The 18452-nt window shown below is 36.2% G+C and overlaps 1 protein-coding gene across 1 annotated transcript in view; it reads right to left on the bottom strand.

Moving 5' to 3' along the window:
* The window catches only part of ADGRV1 (adhesion G protein-coupled receptor V1), a 527902-nt gene that overhangs the window by 486953 nt on the left and 22497 nt on the right, over positions 1 to 18452 (bottom strand). Inside the window, exons 2-7 of the mRNA XM_059416383.1 lie at positions 17141 to 17204; positions 10346 to 10530; positions 7812 to 7961; positions 6608 to 6703; positions 3797 to 3901; positions 1546 to 1659 (exon numbers count right to left, since the gene is read on the bottom strand). Coding sequence (XP_059272366.1) covers positions 1546 to 1659; positions 3797 to 3901; positions 6608 to 6703; positions 7812 to 7961; positions 10346 to 10530; positions 17141 to 17204 — 714 coding nt within the window. The remainder of the gene's footprint in view (positions 1 to 1545; positions 1660 to 3796; positions 3902 to 6607; positions 6704 to 7811; positions 7962 to 10345; positions 10531 to 17140; positions 17205 to 18452) is intronic.

Raw genomic sequence — 18452 nt, 5'->3', positions numbered from 1 at the left:
AGCTGCACAGAAATCCTAGGGATAATCTTCACTATGCTGTTTAGATAAATTCTGTTTTATGAATAAAAGGGAAGAAAGAAATCTTTTTACTTCCATCAACAGCAATACAAAAGGTAAGGCTAGTTATCTAAAAAAAAAATGCTGTGATTTGATTGGTGATCTTTTTACTGCCCAATTTTACTGAGGAATAATTGACAAATATAACTAACATATTTTAAATGTATACATGATAGTTTGATACACATATACATTTTGGAATAACTGCAGAGATCCAGAGAATTAACACAATCATCACCTCACACAGTGATTCTTTTTGTGTGAGTGACTGAACACTTATGCTCTACTCTCAGCAACTTTCAAGTATACAGTACTGTATTATTAACAGCGGGCACCATGATGTACATTAGATGCTCAGAGGGTGATCTTTTAAGTTTCTAAGTAAAATGAATAATTAATCATTGCCCCAAATTATAACCTTTTCAAGGATCTAAAAACAAAAGGTTTTTACTAGCTTAAAGAACCAGAAGAACTAGAGTCATCAATGCTACCTATTATTTCATTTTTTTCAAGAGAAACAATTTCTTTTTTTTTTTAAAGATTTTATTTATTTATTCGACAGACAGAGATCACAGGTAGGCAGAGAGGCAGGCAGAGAAAGAGGAAGGGAAGCAGGCTCCCTGCTGAGCAGAGAGCCAGATGCGGGGCTCAATCCCAGAACCCTGAGATCATGACCTGAGCCAAAGGCAGAGGCTTTAACCCACTGAGCCACCCAGGCGCCCCCAAGAGAAACAATTTCTAATGTCTTCTAAATCATTTTTCTTCTCTTGAGTTTTTTTGTGATGTGATTTCATGATTTTTTTTTTTTTTTGTAGCAAGGTAAGGGATAAAATTCCCAGCTATTTCATTCTCTGTTTCTGACAATATTAAGATTGTTTTATTAAAAGTTACATTTTCTCTTATTTAGCTCACAAGAGATATCCTTGCACATTATTGTTCAAATCCCTTCCCTTCTTAGTTGAGTTAGCTGTGTCACATATCTCAATCCTTGGTAACTTCAATATGAAATGTAAAAATTAAAACTAAAGTCTTCCCATGAATGTGAACATTTAAAATATCCAAACAAAAGAATATCAATTACAGTAGAATCTTCTTTGTTTCCATAGTAAAATACTTATGCTGTGTAGGTAGTACTGTAACTGTTCAAAACTAAAATCACCAACAAAAATCAATCACCAGGGTTTACAAAATGCTTAAGTTTTTGTAATACATGTGGTTGCCGGTTATATTCAGGTTTATCAGCTTTTAGATATACAATTTTATGTGAGATAAATTAGGTAAATATTAATCAGATATACTCCAAAATGGCTTTTGTATCTAAAGTATACACTAACTAGTTAGTACAATACACTAACCCTACATAGGACTATGTTCTTGAGTAATTTCAAATAGTGAACACAGTTTAATGCTTGACATAATGTACTCCAACATGTCTTTACTACAGGCAGAGTCCCTGTCCCATTGAAGCATTTAACAGTAGTATCTCACCTCATCATCGAGTACTGTCAAATTATAAACGACTATAGCTCTGCCAGGGGGAAAGGTGATATTTCCTTTAACTGGGCTCAAATCTTCCTCAGGTGAATTTGGGCCACCCTCTACCTGCAAAGAAACACACAGTGTCATTGATAAACACAAAATATTTCACAAGAGTAAGAAAGCATTACTATGATTCAGACCGACAAAAATCAAAAATCCACTTAAAAATGTTTTGAGAGAAGAATTATAGAAAACAGTACATAAGTCTGCCCTTCTAATTAATAGTCCAGGAGTATAATACAGTTATAGATGTTGACTACAATCACATTAAACTACATGGTTTCTAAGCACTTTTTCTTTTTTTCTCAGGCATTAAAGTAAATCTGAGAAAAAAAAAAAACATAGATTTTCTTGACAGGTACGTATTCAAAATTGTTAAATTCTCTTAAGTAACAGAATCAAATGGCAGTACCAGCACTGACTGTATAACGTTGAGCAAGATATTAAATAACCCCAAGGGATACCTGGGTGGTTTAGTCACTTAAGCTTCTGCCTTTGGCTCAGGTCATGATCTCAGGATCCTGGGATTCAGTCCTGCACTGGGCTCCTTGCTCAGTGAGGAATCTGCTTCTCCCTCACCCTCAGCCTGCCACTGTCACCACCCCCTATCCCCGACCTGTGTGCGGGCATGTGCGCTCTCTCTCTCTCATCTTTAAAATAGGCATAATACTATCCACTTCACAGGCTAGATGTGAAGACGTAATAAGACCATTCTTTTTGAAAAGTGCTTATTAAGTACTCTGTGCCTGATCTCTGTTACATGCTAAGGATATAGCAGTGAATAGGCAAACTCCCTACCCGAAAGAACCTACATTTAATGAAAGGAAAAAATGATAAATAAAGGTATATTTTTCAGACGATGGTAAGTATTATGGAGAAGAAATTAAGAAGGGCACAAGGGAGACAAAGTTCTGGGAAGAGATGTGGTTCTTATATGTAGTGAGAATCAATGTAAGGCACTTAGAACAGTAAATGGCAACATTAAGTGCTCAGCAAATACTAGTTGTAATTATTTCAACAAAACAAAGGCTCAAGACTCAAGAAAGTAACTTCAGACATCCAGAAAGCAACGTTCAAAATTTGCAATTTTGCCTTATCCTTTCTACAACCAATTCTTTTCCCAATTTTTCCCACATTTGTTATTAGATACATTTTCAAAAATGTACTATCTACAACTACTGCATATTAAATTAGTGCTACTATGTTGTTCACACATTATTCTCTTATGGCATTTTATTTTTTGATGTAATTAACATAACCATCATATATTGCAGGTCTCCGTGAGCACAAGAAGAACTCTACTATGTTTCAGAATTAGGTTATATAAATCCAACTATCCATTTTATTGATATTGCTATTAATAGTTAAAATAGAAACTGGTAAGATATAAATTAATGCTGTAATATTTGAAAACAGCATAAGAACATGTTCTAGATATTATAAGGCACAAAAATTAGTTGAAGATTTGAATATGTATCTCATAAAATAGCAATATGGTGACGCATTGGTGTGCCTGTGGTCAGTAAGCAATCGAATGGAATGGTGACAGGTAGCACCCTAAGAAACCTGTCTCACCCTTAGCCTATCTGAGTCAAGTCAAATGCTGTAACACCTATGGACCACCATGGTGGAGTCTGACTGCAACATCCATCCTATCTGAGTCAAGTCAAATGCTGTAACACCTATGGACCACCATGGTGGAGTCTGACTGCAACATCCATTAAAAATATTTTTTTTAATGGGGAAAACGTAAAATGGGGGAAGACTAAACATCAAATAATCAAATAATTTTACATAAGCCTAAGTAACCCATGGGTATTTTTAAAATTTACATCCTTGAAAAGGTTTATCATAAAGGTTTAATGAATTTTTTAGAATTAACATTGTTATTATTTTGTGGTTTATTATTACCAACTAGTATATAAAATGATACATTGTGTTTCATGGTAGCATAGTACATGCAAGCAACAACAACAAAAATCTTTTATTAACTATGAAATCTATCAGATAATAAAAGTATTTACTATTATTTCAGTTTGTTAAGGGTCATGCTTATTATAGAAAGGACCTTGACTTATAACTTAATTATATGTATATATATATATATAACATATATATATAATAACTTAATTTATAAGTTAAAAGTTACAGCCACCTGATGTGAACTCTGATGTTTAAAGTGATTTCAGACTAAACTTACCTCAAAAGTCACAGTAACCATTCCATAAGTTCCTTTTTCTCTGATGAGAGTAAGAGGCACAGATTCATTTCTGCCCCTGGGCTCACTCACTGTGATTGAAAAAGGCTAGTGGAAACAGCAAAGACAGGCACTTATATCAGCCAGAGGTAGAGGTGGTACAAACTGTTAACCTTAGAAATACTAAATTTACATAGACAAATTAATCCACATCATACCCTAAGAATGTGATATGCCCTAGCATTAATTAGCTGTAGTTAATAAAAATGCTTGAAAAGTTAAAAATAATAGTGTAAAGGGAACATAAAACCTGGTCAAGCAAAAGATGCAAGTTCTTGTCCTGATTCTACCATCAGCTAGCTATTCTGCTGAAAGATCTTAAAGGTTATTTAGTGAAAGATGAGAAACTCAAATGCTCACAGGGACCCGGGATGTAAAAAAACCAAGCTGCATCTCCCCCTGAGAGTAGCTGATTGTGACCATCCAGGGGCAGCACCACCAACAGGCCTTACTCCTAACCACTATGCCCTTCTCATTGGCCAACCTGCCAGTGAAAAGAAGAGGACTGCTAATGATTTTCAGGACATGACCACTGGGGGAAAGAAGCCAGGGCTTCAAATGTTGAAACACGCTGGCTTGGGTGCCTGAAACCGGGCCTAGAAGAGGAGGAAGCGGGAAGCAGCCAGGTGCATGCTTTCTAGGGCAGTAGTGCCCATCTCTCCTGGTAACCCCAAGCCTCAGTGTCCCCATCCATAAACGGGGATCAGAATATCTGTCCCAAAGACATCAAATATCACCAGTGCTCTCTTCATCATCAACAAAATCATTATCCAGGCCAGGAACTGAAGCCAGCCTATTTAGCAACTACTGTAACCTCAACAGTTTACTTTGTTTCATTTTAACCTTATGGGGCAGGGAGCCCCCTGGCAGCACAGCAACCACAACTGTCAGGGACCTGCCACCAATGCTAGAGACTGGGATTCATTCCCAGAGGTTAAGAGGTACTATGTCAAGAAAAAAGGGGGGTGAGGAGGGAAGGAAGGAGGTAGGGAGGGAGAAAGGAGGGAGGGAGAAAAGAAACCTTTAAACAAGTCAGTATGAGGTCGGGGATGATAAATTGGGAGTGAATATAAAAGAAAGTAAGGAGAAAAATTAAGCAATTAAGAGAGCCTGCTTCATAATTAACTAGTAATTCCCTATCATTTAAATAGAACTGACTGATTAATTAATTTAATTAATTTTGTAAATGACAATATAATGGAGGTCACAAAATGTCTACTATATTGACATTATCCACATCTTTTTTTAATAAAGATACTGCAATTAAAAGATCATATTTATCTATAGCTTGCCTTGTTACAGAGATAATTTAAGGTAAGAAAATGACATACAATGCACCAATTGTAGCAGCAATCTAAATTGGAAAATAAATAAAAAGCTGCGGAGTATCATCATCTTTTAGTAATGATAATTAGTAACATGATTCAAAAAGCCTCAGTATCAGGAAGGTCCTTGTAGTCTAAATCTTAGTGGCAAAATCCAATTGTATCCAAGATAAATTTTGTTTTAAGAGGTGGAAACACAGGCACCTGGGTGGTTCAGCTGTTAAGCATCTGCCCTCAGCTCAGATCATGATCCCAGGGTCCTGGGATGGAGCCCCACATCAGGCTCCCTGCCCAACAGGAAGCCTGCTTCTCCCTCTCTCACTCCCCCTGCTTGCATTCCATCTCTTGCTGTCTCTCTCTCTCTCTGTCAAATAAATAAATAAATAAAATCATTTTTTAAAAAATGGCTGCATCATTTAAAAAAAAAATAAGAGCTGGAAACAATTTCTCTCAAGGGGGAACCTGTCTTGTGTACTTCTTTCTAAAGATAAAACTCTCTGAACAGAGGACACACAAGAATTCAGTGATCAAGAGAAAAGAATGAACTGCTGAGCAAAACTGAGGAGATGATGAGGAGTTTTAACCTTTAAGAAATATGAGTAAGTGGGAAAAAAAATCTCAGGATAGGGACTGACAACAGAATTTTTAAGAACTATCATGTCTTCATTCTATTCAATTCTGAGTTGACGATAGGTTTTTCCAGTACTCTTCCAGTAAATTTTTCTCATCTCCAACCTTCAGAGAAGGAGGACAAACAGTATTTTCTTTCAGTGGCAACTGAGAAAATCAAGCAAAAGGAACTAGATTACAACATCTGCTACAGCCTAAATGTTTGTGCCCCTCCTCCCCCCACCCCAAAGTCATGTTCAAATCCTGGGCAGTGGGGCCTTTAGGAGATGATTAGGTCACAAGGGCAAAGCTATTCTGAATAGGACTAGTGCCCTTATCAGAGAGACCTCCCACAGCTCCTCTGCCCCCTCCTGCCCTTTGAAAGCAGCACACTAAGACATCTAGGAAGCAGGCCTTCACCAGACACGGATCTCAGATGTCCCTGCCTCCAGAACTGGGAGAAATTGTTCCTTTTGTTTTTAAGACACCAGTCTACAGAATTCTGTCACAGCAGACAGAACAGACTAAGACAACATCCAAGTTAGAGACCAGCAAAGGAGGCAACGAATGAGTCAGATGGGAATGATCAGCAGATTAGGACAAGAGATGGCCATGATCCCACAGGCCTCCTCAAGCTGAAGAAATCTTAGGTAGAACAAATGAACAGTCTACAAAATGTGGGACATGAATGAAGTTCAAGAAAATTTTATTTAAATATCAAATGGTAGGATGCTACCAGGTAACATCATGAAAAAATAACAAAAAAAAAATTAATAACTATTATCTAGCAACCACAAGATTAATCAAATTGCAACCATACCATATTAAATGAAATAATTCCAAATGCATTGTCATTTGATAATATTGTCACAGTCACAGTCCTTGGCCATCCAAGTTTGACATTTGCTGAAGGTTTCTAAAATAAAAGCCCAAGAATAAGTTAATAAAATTAAAAATAAAAGGAACAGTGAAACATTCTAATAGTTTCTGTCTTTGCATAATTGTTCAGAATATGAATAAAAATACACTTTTAATGCAGATTAAGAAAATATATTCAAACTAAGTCAACCTGGTAAAGAAGTCCCAAATAAACTTTTTAAAAAACCACTAATCACTGGCTATCAAAATATCAATCACTATAATGATAAGTAATCACTGGCTAGTAATGCCATATTATAATTAATGTCATTACTAATGTAACAGAGAATTAAGTAAGCAGTGTGAAATTCTATTCAAATATGACTTTTTTTCTTATACTACAGAAGGTGCTGAAGCTTAACAGTTATTTTTTTCTGTAAGTCACAGAGCCAGATTAAAGATGAAATATTAAAACATCTTTTCTAATCAATAAGGGAAGAGTTTCCTACAACATTTCTATTGATATTCAACAGCAGCATAAAGGAATATGCAAAAAAGTAATATACAAAAGCAAAAGAGAACTATTTCAAGCATCATTTTCACAAAAATTTTACTCATACTGACCTAATGATTCTAAAAATAATTCGCAATGCCCCTCAGAAAAATTAACTAGAACAGTGTTAGCAGTCATTACCTCAACCTAATAGATCAAGCCATAAAGGACAATTAAACCTTGGGCTATTCAAGCATTTTTCCCAGGGGCAGTCCAAAATAATTCTAAGGCGCAGGGACCTCCCACTTCCACGCCTGCTTTTTGTATCCTTCTCCTTTGAACTTAGAAGTTTAGGTCATTCTTTGTGCATCTGGTAGCGGCGGAGGGATAAAAGAGAAAAGGGCCAAATGGAAGACCGGTTTTCTTGAGCATCTGTCATGGCAATTCCTAAATAAGCTGAATGGATCCAAAAACTAACTGTAGAATCTTCTAAACAAGATTGTCTGAGGAATAATAACCACAATAATAAGATTGTCTGTGAAACTGCCGAAAAGGTTGTCAGTTCTGAGTTCTATGAAAACCACCTCCAGTCTCTAGATGGGCTTTACCTCTACAGAAACAGATTTTCATGCGCTGTAAGGTTTCTCTGAGTTTAAGGGGCAAAAGGACTTACCTGTAATGTTAAGTGAAAAATAAAAGTTTCATCAGGCTCTGGTAAGTCATCATCGCATACTGCTATGTATACTGTCCGATTTGTTTCTCCAACAGGTATAAATGCTGCAGCATATGTGTCAAAAAAGTCACCGGTGTCATCTCCATACAGCTATCAATTGCAAAATATAGGTATTTCTTACAACAGTGTTAGGATAGGCATAACTGATGCTAACTGGAGTAATCAACAGAAAAAAACAGGAATCATCAACTCAAGCTGATGTTTATAGACAGGATATACCAAAAACAAAACAAATATTTAACAACTGACAAAAATCACTGTCAAAAAAAATTATTAAAAATGAGTCTAAGCATGGGGCGCCTGGGTGGCTCAGTGGGTTAAAGCCTCTGCCTTCAGCTCAGGTCATGATCCCAGGGTCCTGGAATCAAGCCCCACATCGGGCTCTCTGCTCAGTGGGGAGACTGCTTCCCTTCCTCTCTCTCTGCCTGCCTCTCTGCCTACTTGTCATCTCTGTCAAATGAATAAATAAAATCTTTTAAAAAAAGTAATAAAATAAAAAAAATGAGTCAAAGCAAAAACATTTGCTTATACTCTGGAATGTAAAGGAATCATTACACAGAAAAGTAATAATTATATATGAAAGTAAGGATGTGAATATTTTTTCTATACCTCTTTATTGACGTGAAGTGGATTACAGCAAACTTGACAAGAAAACAAACTGTAGCTACAACAAGAAATAAATAGGAAATAAAAAGGAATAGGAAATAAAGCAGGAACTAGCCTGCCAAATTGTATCAGGAAAATCAGTAATTTTTACCTTTTTGGTTTCAAAGAAATGCTTTTTTCCAAAACTCTCAACTGAAGTTTTATTTAAATTCTCCCCCACAACTCCAATAAAGACCTAATTCCTTTAGTCATCATAAACTTTTCCTTAACTTTTTAAGACTTCATTCTGTAACAGCAACACTGCTAATAAGATTTTCAAGAAAGCAGTAATTATGAAATTATAAATGAGCAACTTCTGGTGCAAAGCTATATGAGTTTTCTTTTGCCAAAGAACTCAAAAATGAACAACTTAGCTACTGGAAAAAATACTATGATTTAGTACAAACATGTATAGGAAAATTATAGTCAATTTCTAGTTTTCTTTTATAAAAATAAAGTTTAAATACTTGAGATTAACTTGTTGAGGGTATTGAAAAACTTGTGCTCCTTATAACATAAAAAGTGGCACAGCCTTTTAGAAAGCATTATCAAGAGCCATTGAAACAAAGAGAAAAACACAGCAATCCAGTCCAAAAAATCACTTAACAACCCAAAATGTGTAAAAATTTATACATATGTAAACATTTTCATCAAAGCAGCATTTATAGCAGCAAAAATTGGAAGGAACTTCATTGAAAAACAGGTGAAAAATGATTGAGAAATGATGATGCCACCATCGAGAGAAGCTGCGAAAATGAAAGGGCAATCCCAAAGCATCCCTATGATACAATCAAAATTATGCATAAAAGATGATCAAGTATAATGTATACTCAAGTCCAAATCAATTCAGTAAATATATTCACAGGTCATAAATTAAAAACTCAAAGCAATGCACAAAATTATAAAACTACGTTTATTTCATAAGCAATTTTTCTTCTTTATCTCTTTTTACGATGTTTCACAATGTGGTAATTTAATCTCCTTCAAAACTTATTTTGTAAAAAAAAATTTCAGGCACTCTGGGTCTCAAATAGAGCAACATCCTTAGTGGTCATATGACATTATTTTTTTTTTAATTTAATTTAATTTTTTTCAGTGTTCCAAAATTCATTGTTTTGCACCACACCCAGTGCTCCATGCAATATGTGCCCTCCTTAATACCCACCACCAGGCTCACGCATCCACCCACCCCCCTCCCCTCCAAAACCCTCAGTTTGTTTCTCAGAGTCCATAGACTCTCATGGTTTGTCTCCCCCTCCGATTTCCCCCCACTGATTAAACATAGACACAAATAGGCACACAATCAACCTAATAACTAAAGTGTGTATAAGATAACTTGATAAACAGTTTAACAAATCCTGCCTAACTTCTACTTAAGTTAATGAATTTCATTTCTCCCAAGCTCTCTGACAAAATTCATTTCTAATTTGTCATTTTTCAGCTTTTACATATTTTATGTATTTTCCCTAAGCCACCTGAAATAAATATCTGAGCAGAGACAACCTGTAACCAAATTACTAAAAGTAAAATTTTCTTCTACTTAGAAATAGTTACTGATGTCTTTGGTTTTTATTTGTTTTCACATTAAATATATGAAAATTTTAAAATAATCAGCCTATAACTTTACAATAGTATTATTGTCAAGTGCATATGCTACCTTGGAGCGCTGTGTAAACTCTATAAGAAAAATGAATGGAATAGTGTAACTGCAAGTCATTTATCATAATGAAATAACTCAGAATCTCAAACAGTTAAGAAAATACTATCACTGAAACTAAGAAATTTCATATCACCTATTTCACTAAGAATAGAACTACATCATTTCTTACCGATACAATTGCAGTGACATTTGCAGGCTCTCCTATCCTTTCGATGACAAGACGAATAACTGTTGTACTTGTTTCATTAACTACAAATTTTGTTTGTCCGGCAAACCTTATTTCTGTTTCTCCAAACACAAAAGGGATGAATAAAGCTGAGAGGAGATTTACTAGTAAAGATGCAGAGGGCATCCCTATAAGGGGGGGAAAAAAAAAAGCTTTGAATGTATTTTCATTACACTGTTGCTTACAGGTATAAACACAGGATGAAGAGCTAGACAGTCAACAACTAAGACATAAATACATCAAATATTAAGCATCCAACTTAAATACATGATCAAAGAAACAAGTTAAAAAAAATCACAATCTCTTCCGTGGTTCTTTTTTATAATTCATAACTACTTTTTGTTCTTTAACTTATATATCAAGCTAATAGTTATTAGTAGCCTTAAACTTGTTTATTAAATTAGGGTTTTTAAAATTTTTGACCCTAAAACTTATTCTAAGAAAAAACATAAAGCAGTACCTTGGAAAGAGTTAAAGCCCATATTTCCTTACCCCAAATGAAACTGTAAAATGTAAGCTAAAACTAAAAAATTATCAAATGGATCAATAATCTTAATGCGGTTTCTTCATCTTTTTATTTGATGATCACACAAATATGAGAGAACTCTTAAAAGTGGTATGTAAAAGCAGTTGAAGCTAAAACTTTATTGTAAATTGATTTCTTGGTTGTTTCTACGTTTTCCTGAAATTTGTCTCATTTGAGAATGTTTTAAAAAAAAATTTTTAGTTACTGCAAGGAAACGCTAAAGTTTTAAGTTTTTTAGTTATTGTAAAAAATGCTAATATTTTCAACATATATTTCCAGGACTTAAATTTCTTCCATTTAACAAGCTAAAATATTAATATCATTTCTTAGAAAATGTCTATGTTGCTTTAAAAATAAGCAGCATAAACATTTGACAGTATGTATTTCCTTCTCTTCCATAAGTTCTTTTGTTTTCTTCTTACTAGACTGTGTGTGTTTATGAGTCACCAATAGAGTTCCTGCTTTCAGCACTGTGTGATTCAAGTGTTTTCAAAAGCACAACAGTGCAGTGGCCTCTTGAAAGCACTGTTGTTTTGTAATGTAGATGCACCTCTACAAAATGTGAACAACTGATCTCACGGATCATTAAGATTCCAATGGATTATGTGATCAGTCACACGAACATAACAAGTTCATGTGTTTTAAAGGAGAGTTGCATTGTGCACTCTATGAGCCAAAATGCTTCCTATTAATCTTTACCTTGGTCACGAAGTAATAAAACTTTCATGCATGTGGTACTTCCACTTGGCTACCCATGGCGTTATATTTAGAAACCACCAAACACACAAGATCTTGATATATCTTAGTTTAAATGCAATTTGCTCAGTCCAGTATATTCAAACAATGCAATCTGAGATTCCTTAAGGATGTCTCCCATATTTATGGCTGCAAAATCCACAAACAGGGATGCAGAGGTCAGACGGAGTCCAGGAAGGGCCAACAGAGACAGAGATTCTGGAGGACCAAGGCATTTTGTACACCTGTGCCTTCTAAGAATGTTCACCCGTCCTGGGGATAAGGGACTTGGGGGAAGAAATAAAACAGCTCTCTCTTCCCTGACTTCTAAGGCAGAAACCCTTACCAAAAGTAAGTTAATTTAAAAAGTGAGAGAAAGGGAAGGAAAAAGGCAAAGCCTGGGTGAGTCAGGAGATTAGGAGCAGCTCTGGGGCCACCAGAGACAACTGAAGGTCTTCTGTGGAATTCTAAAGCCAGAATGATTTCACACCTCACTTATGACAAACAGTAGGGGAAAAAATGGACTAGGAATGAGAAAGAGAATACAGAATGGAGGGGTGAGGAGGCAGTGAGCTTGGCTTTGGATGTGTAAGAAAAAGATCAACTTTGGTCTATTGTGATTTGAAAGAAAAAATTTCCTTGAACGTGAGATGTGACAGAACTTTGAGCTGAGAGTTATACAACACCTGAAGTTCTAAGTGAGAAAGAGTGAAAGTGAATTACAGCATGACAAGAGGCTGGGGAAATAAGTTCTCAAAATTTGTTCTGCATCAGAAGCAGAAATAAGTTCTCAAAATTTGTTCTGCATCAGAATCAGCTCATATGTTTGTTAAAGATGCTAACTCACACACTCAAAATTTTTGATCCAGGGAAATTAGGTTGAGGCCCAGGAATCTACATTCAACAGGCAGCCCTACTGATTCGAATTCTAAGCCCAACTGATCCTGGAGACATACTTTGACATGCACTGTCCGGGAGTGTAAGGAAGAGTGTGAGGAGTGTGTTCGGGAGTGGACGTACAATAAACCACATTTGCAGCTTTGAGTTAATTACTGAATTTTTCAAGGCAATATGCTTGAACTTACTGCAGACTTCCTTATTTTTTCCTATACGTTATTATATTATATTCTAAGATTCCACATATCCCAAAGAAAAACTGCAAAGACCTATAGAAAGCAATCAGAACAGCGAATGTTTATGTACCGTTGTAGAAACTTTACTTAACCTTAACAACATCCCTCTGAAGAAGGTACTAGTTGCATTAAGCTCATTTATAGCTGAGGAAACTAAGGCACAGAGAAGTTAACACATATGGTGCTACTTAACTAAGTAAATGACCAGGCAGGATTTGAACCCAGCAGTCCACATGCAGACTCTACCCCATAACCATATTATATTGCCTCTTACATACTATTCCTACAAATCACATCCCTCCATCTTAAAAAATTTGATAGATTGCTTATGCTACCTGTTTCCAAACATTCAAATATTTTAAACTCATGCACAATAACCAAAACTTCCATGAAGATGTATAATTACAAGTCTCCTAAGTCTGCACATTATTATCCTAATAAACATTACATTTATTTAAAGAAACTACGGTTCTCTTGACTACTTTAAATATTTAATAGCATCTTTTAATGTCAGGACCAATGAGCTCAAGTGGTGCATTCTTACAGTTTCCCAGGCAATTAGAGCTCCAAGATCTTCTGGGTAAGTCAGTAAATTCATTTTAAATTGGTGCACATCAGTGAATTTTGAGATTATGTGAAATGAACAAACAAGCATGATTGGAAATGCCTCAAATTCTGTGACATCATTGATAATTGAATCTCCCCTGCTTTCATCTTTTCAACTCGTAAGAAAAGTTGTTGAGGCAAAGTTGGCATTCAGCAAAAACTAAAAGATGAAGAAAAAGCTTTGAAAGTGAAGTTCCCATTAGAAGACAGGCATAATTACAGCAATGCTGAAGTTTCTCTTTTAGAGTAACTAGGTACATTTTCCTCTATCATACTAAAAATCTAGTCTTTGGAACTCTCTTTATTGAACTCAGAAGAACAGGCATTAGCAACTGACACAACATGTAAATCTTTTATCTATTTCAGGTCACTTTTCTCGTACTTGATTTAAGAAAAGTTTTACATGACCCATCAGACCACCTATTTTAAACTTCTCTGGGAAATGAATTCCAAACATGTGCTTAAAGATGTCCTTAATTCATAGTCTGTCACAACTGTCAAAGAATAATTTTAGCAATATTAAGGCATTCCTCTGCTCTGTAGGGGCATAATGTTCTAATATTCAAATTATCTCCTTTTCAGCTATTATCCATGTTTTTCTCACCCCTTGCTCAGTATGACTCAAAGGAAATGAAAGCTGTTCCTGTCAATAGATCTCTTATGTCTGAATACATTTCTTACCATGTTAAAACAATCTGAAATTTATGTTACTTTCTTGCTTATTTCCTGAGTTTTACTACGAAGTTTTGATAAAGTCCTGCTAACGTATAAGCACAAAATGTTCAGTTTTTAGATTCCAGTAATCACATTCAGCCTATAAAAAGGTCATCTGATTCTGCAAAAAAATATTTCAAAATTAAAATCAGGAACATCTTAGAATAGTTTCTACAACACATATTGGTTGCTTTCCAAAGAGCTGATTAAAACACGGTATGACATTTGTGCAGCGAGCCCCTGCTCGCTAGACATCATGCAGCACCCAGGGCTCATCACTGACGATACAAACATCCCTAAGATACAGCTCTTGGCTCTATGATACTCTCGGCAATCGGCAAATGCTTCAGATCAGGCCAACAGGAGCCAAAAAGATAATTCTAAGATTCCTGTTTAAGCATAAAGATGCAGATTCCCTCTACCGCTGGATTTGGGATCACTTTGATGGGGGACAGTTTCCTCTAAAGCCTGGAAATAAAGCCAAAACAGCCAGAGACAGAGCCAAGATGTGGAGAGGCGCCAAGTCTTGATAATCAAACTCTGCTTCCTGAATCCAGCTTTACCCTCGCCTCTTCAGTTACTGAGGCAATAAATTACATTTTTTTCAACAGTCACCTTAGGTTAGATTTTCTGTCACTTTCAACACCAATATTTATCCATTAATCTCCAACCTGTGACCCTATGAACCCATGTCGGGATATACCAAGTGGAAGATTTCTCCTCCTTCACTCCAACATTCAACAGTCTTACTTGGTCTTTCTAAAATTTTGTGGAAAAATACCACACTAGCTCTTTCCTGTTTCCATGCAATATTACCATCTATAATATTTTCCCCTCCCACCTCAAAACTGACAATGACTAGTAAGGAAATTTAGGACACGCAGACAAACCAAAGTTGTCTTCACAATAAAACAAAGTGGAACAGGAGTACATCACACTGACTCAGTGTTCTGGAAAAGTTGATACATTCTGATTCTCACAAGGAACCCCAATATTATGCTTCTTTAAGTTAGCACAGCATTAATTTCTTTCTCTTGCTTTTTTCCTGAATGCCTACCTCTTCTTTCTCTTGGGAAAACCTACTGCTATTCACCAACTTTTTTGTCCATTTGGGTTACTTAGCATACAACATATTAAACATCATTTATAAAATAATACTCTCCCACATAATATGTCATACTAACCCCCAATTTCTACATCCCTCTTATCTAGGGTATTACCTTCCTCCTATCTTACTTCTCATTACTAGGTTCCTTGGGAAAGATAGCAAGTATAGTAAGTATATCCTGAGTAAATGGGAATAGCCATCTATTTTAAGTTCCAGTAAGTCTGTAGGAACAGAATAAAATAAGGTTTAGAATAAAATAATACATGAAACTAAGCACCCAAAAGATGACAATATAAAAAAAATTAAAAAATGATTTTGCTGATTGTGCAGTAATCAGCTCTCATACAAAAACTGGTTATTTTTTTTTTAAGATTTTATTTATGTATTTGACAGAGATTGTAGGCAGAGAGGCAGGCAGAGAGAGAGGGGAAACAGGCTCACTGCTGAGCAGAGAGCCTGATGCGGGGCTCAATCCCAGGACCCTGAGATCATGACCTGGGCCGAAGGCAGAGGCTTACTTAATCCACTGAGCCACCCAGGCGGTGGTCACTTTAAAAGTTAACTTTGTCAGGGTACCTGGGTGGCTGGCTTGGTGGGTTAAGCCTCTGACTCTTGATTTAGGCTCAGGCCACGATCTCAGGGTTGTGAATGGAGCCCCACTTTGGTCTCCATGCTGAGGGTGGAGCCTGCTTAAGATCCTCTCTCTTGGGGCACCTGGGTGGCTCAGTGGGTTAAAGCCTCTGCCTTTGACTCAGGTCAGGATCCCAGGGTCCTGAGATTGAGCCCCGCATTAGGCACTCCCCTTAGCAGGCAGCCTGCTTCCTCCTCTCTCTCTCTCTCTCTCTCTCTGCCTGCTTCTCTGCCTACTTGTGATCTCTATCAAATAAATAAATAAATTCTTCCAAAAAAAAAAATCTTCTCTCTTTCCCTCTGCTCCTCCCTCCCTCCTCCACTTAAAACATAAATAAATAAATGGTAAAACTTAACTTTGTCTTTTTAAGTTTTAAAGTAAACAACTGTACAACCCCCTAAGAGTGATGGGACACAGTGAAATGACAAATATTATTAATGCAGAATTGAATGGATGAATGGATGCATTGACCTTTTGTTTCAGCTGTGGCCTTAATGCCGTAGCTAGCATCTTCCCACGGTGTGACCACCAGGTAACTGATACTGAAAATATGATCCTGATGGAAAAGGTTTTCTAGTTTAGAATTACTTCAATTCTATTACATTTACTAACGGGCATTCTAAAGCTATAGAGTTACTCCCACGGAACAAGAGAAGTTTCACCACTCGTATCATAAATTATTCAGCCTCTAAGAATTCTTAACTTGTGTTATTTATATTTGGGTGAGTACTACAAAAAAATTGATGTTTTCCTTCTTCCATACCAAAACAGAATTTAAATTTGCAACTTTCAATAAAAAAGTAAGCTAATGATACAAATAGAGGAAAAGCTAGATATTTTTAGATTAAAAAAGGTATAGTCTCTTATAGTTATGTGGACCATACCTAAACTTTACTTTACTACCCTTGTTTAATTAATTTTAAGTTTTTAAGGAGAATATTTTATTTTATTATATAATAAATATATATATATATATATGTGTTGGCACAATATTAAAAAGTACATCTCCCTCACACCAGCCCCCATCAGCCATATGCTTCTTCTACCCAGAGTCAATTACAATTATCAGCTTCATCGGTCTCTCATAAGAGAGAATCTATGTATATATTGAGATGTACAACTATAGGAGAAAATTCCTGTGACAGATTTTGTTTTCTTCAGCTACAGACTTCAGGAATCTGCACATTTTCTCAAGATGGTAGCTGATAGAGAAATAGATAACAACGGTTTGATGTTGACACTCATGATGGGAACACACATAATTGTCTCAAATACACTCCATCACCATTATAAATCTCATCAATTAAATGATCGTGTCCACGGACTTTCACCACACTCATCAAGTCACCCTTTAGGGAAAGAGACAAAAATCTGGCAACTTGCACTGTCCTAGACCACATAATGTCAAGTCTACATTCATCAGGACTTCTTGACCTCTGTACATGAACGTAAGATTCATCCTGGGATTCCCTTTGACTTCTGCCCTTTGATCTGTTTGCGGATTCCATGTTTTCTTCTTTCTTTTTTTTTTTTTTTTTTTTTAAAGATTTTATTTATTTATTTGACAGACAGAGATCACAGTAGGCAGAGAGGCAGGCGGAGAGAGAGGGAAGCAGGCTCCCTGCCGAGCAGAGAGCCCGATGCAGGATTTGATCCCAGGACCCTGAGATCATGACCTGAGCCGAAGGCAGCAGCTTAATCCACTGAGCCACCCAGGCACCCTGTTTTCTTCTTTCTTGATTTACTTTGTTTATTCCCTTGTTTTGACAGAGCACATCCTCCAGTAACTTTGTAAGAAAGGGTGTGTAGAAACAAACCTTTTAAATCTTGTACATTAGGAATTATTGTATATTAATCTTCCACTTAACAACACTTTCACTGGGTATAGAATTTTAGGTGAAAATAATTTTCATCATTCTGAAAGCCTTGTTCTATTATTTTCAAACTACCAGTATTGCTATTAAGAAATCCAAAATCGGGGCACCTGGGTGGCTCAGTGAGTTAAAGCCTCTGCCTTTGGCTCAGGTCATGATCCCAGAGTCCTGGGATCGAGCCCCACATCGGGCTCTCTGCTCAGCAGGGAGCCTGCTTCCCTCTCTTTCTGCCTGCCTCTCTGCCTACTTGTGATCTCTGTCAAATAAATAAATAAAATCTTTAAAAAAAAAAAGAAATCCAAAATCACTTTGATTATGAAATATTGTATGTGTCTTTTTGCATTGTCCTCCCTCTGGAAGGTTCTTCTCTTTGGCATAGTGTTACACAATTTCACAGGACTTTTCTTGGAATGGGTTTATTCTTGACCATTTGTCTGAGCCCTCAGCCCCCTTTGGTCTGACACTCAATTTCAGATCTAGAAAATTTTATTTTACAATTTCCCCTCTTCCATTTTCAGTTTTTTTCATCCTAAAACTCTTTTATTTCTCATTTTTTATTTATTTTTTATAAACATATAATATATTTGTTATAGGGGTACAGGTCTGTGAATTGCCAGGTGTACACACTTCACAGCACTCACCAAAGCACATACCCTCCCCAATGTCCATAACCCCACCCCCTTCTCCCAATCCTCCCTCCCCCCAGCAATCCTCAGTTTGTTT

The sequence above is a fragment of the Mustela nigripes genome, chromosome 12, assembly GCF_022355385.1.
Source record: "Mustela nigripes isolate SB6536 chromosome 12, MUSNIG.SB6536, whole genome shotgun sequence".
Classification (NCBI taxonomy): Eukaryota; Metazoa; Chordata; class Mammalia; order Carnivora; family Mustelidae; genus Mustela; species Mustela nigripes.
This window is presented reverse-complemented; position numbering and strand designations above follow the sequence as displayed.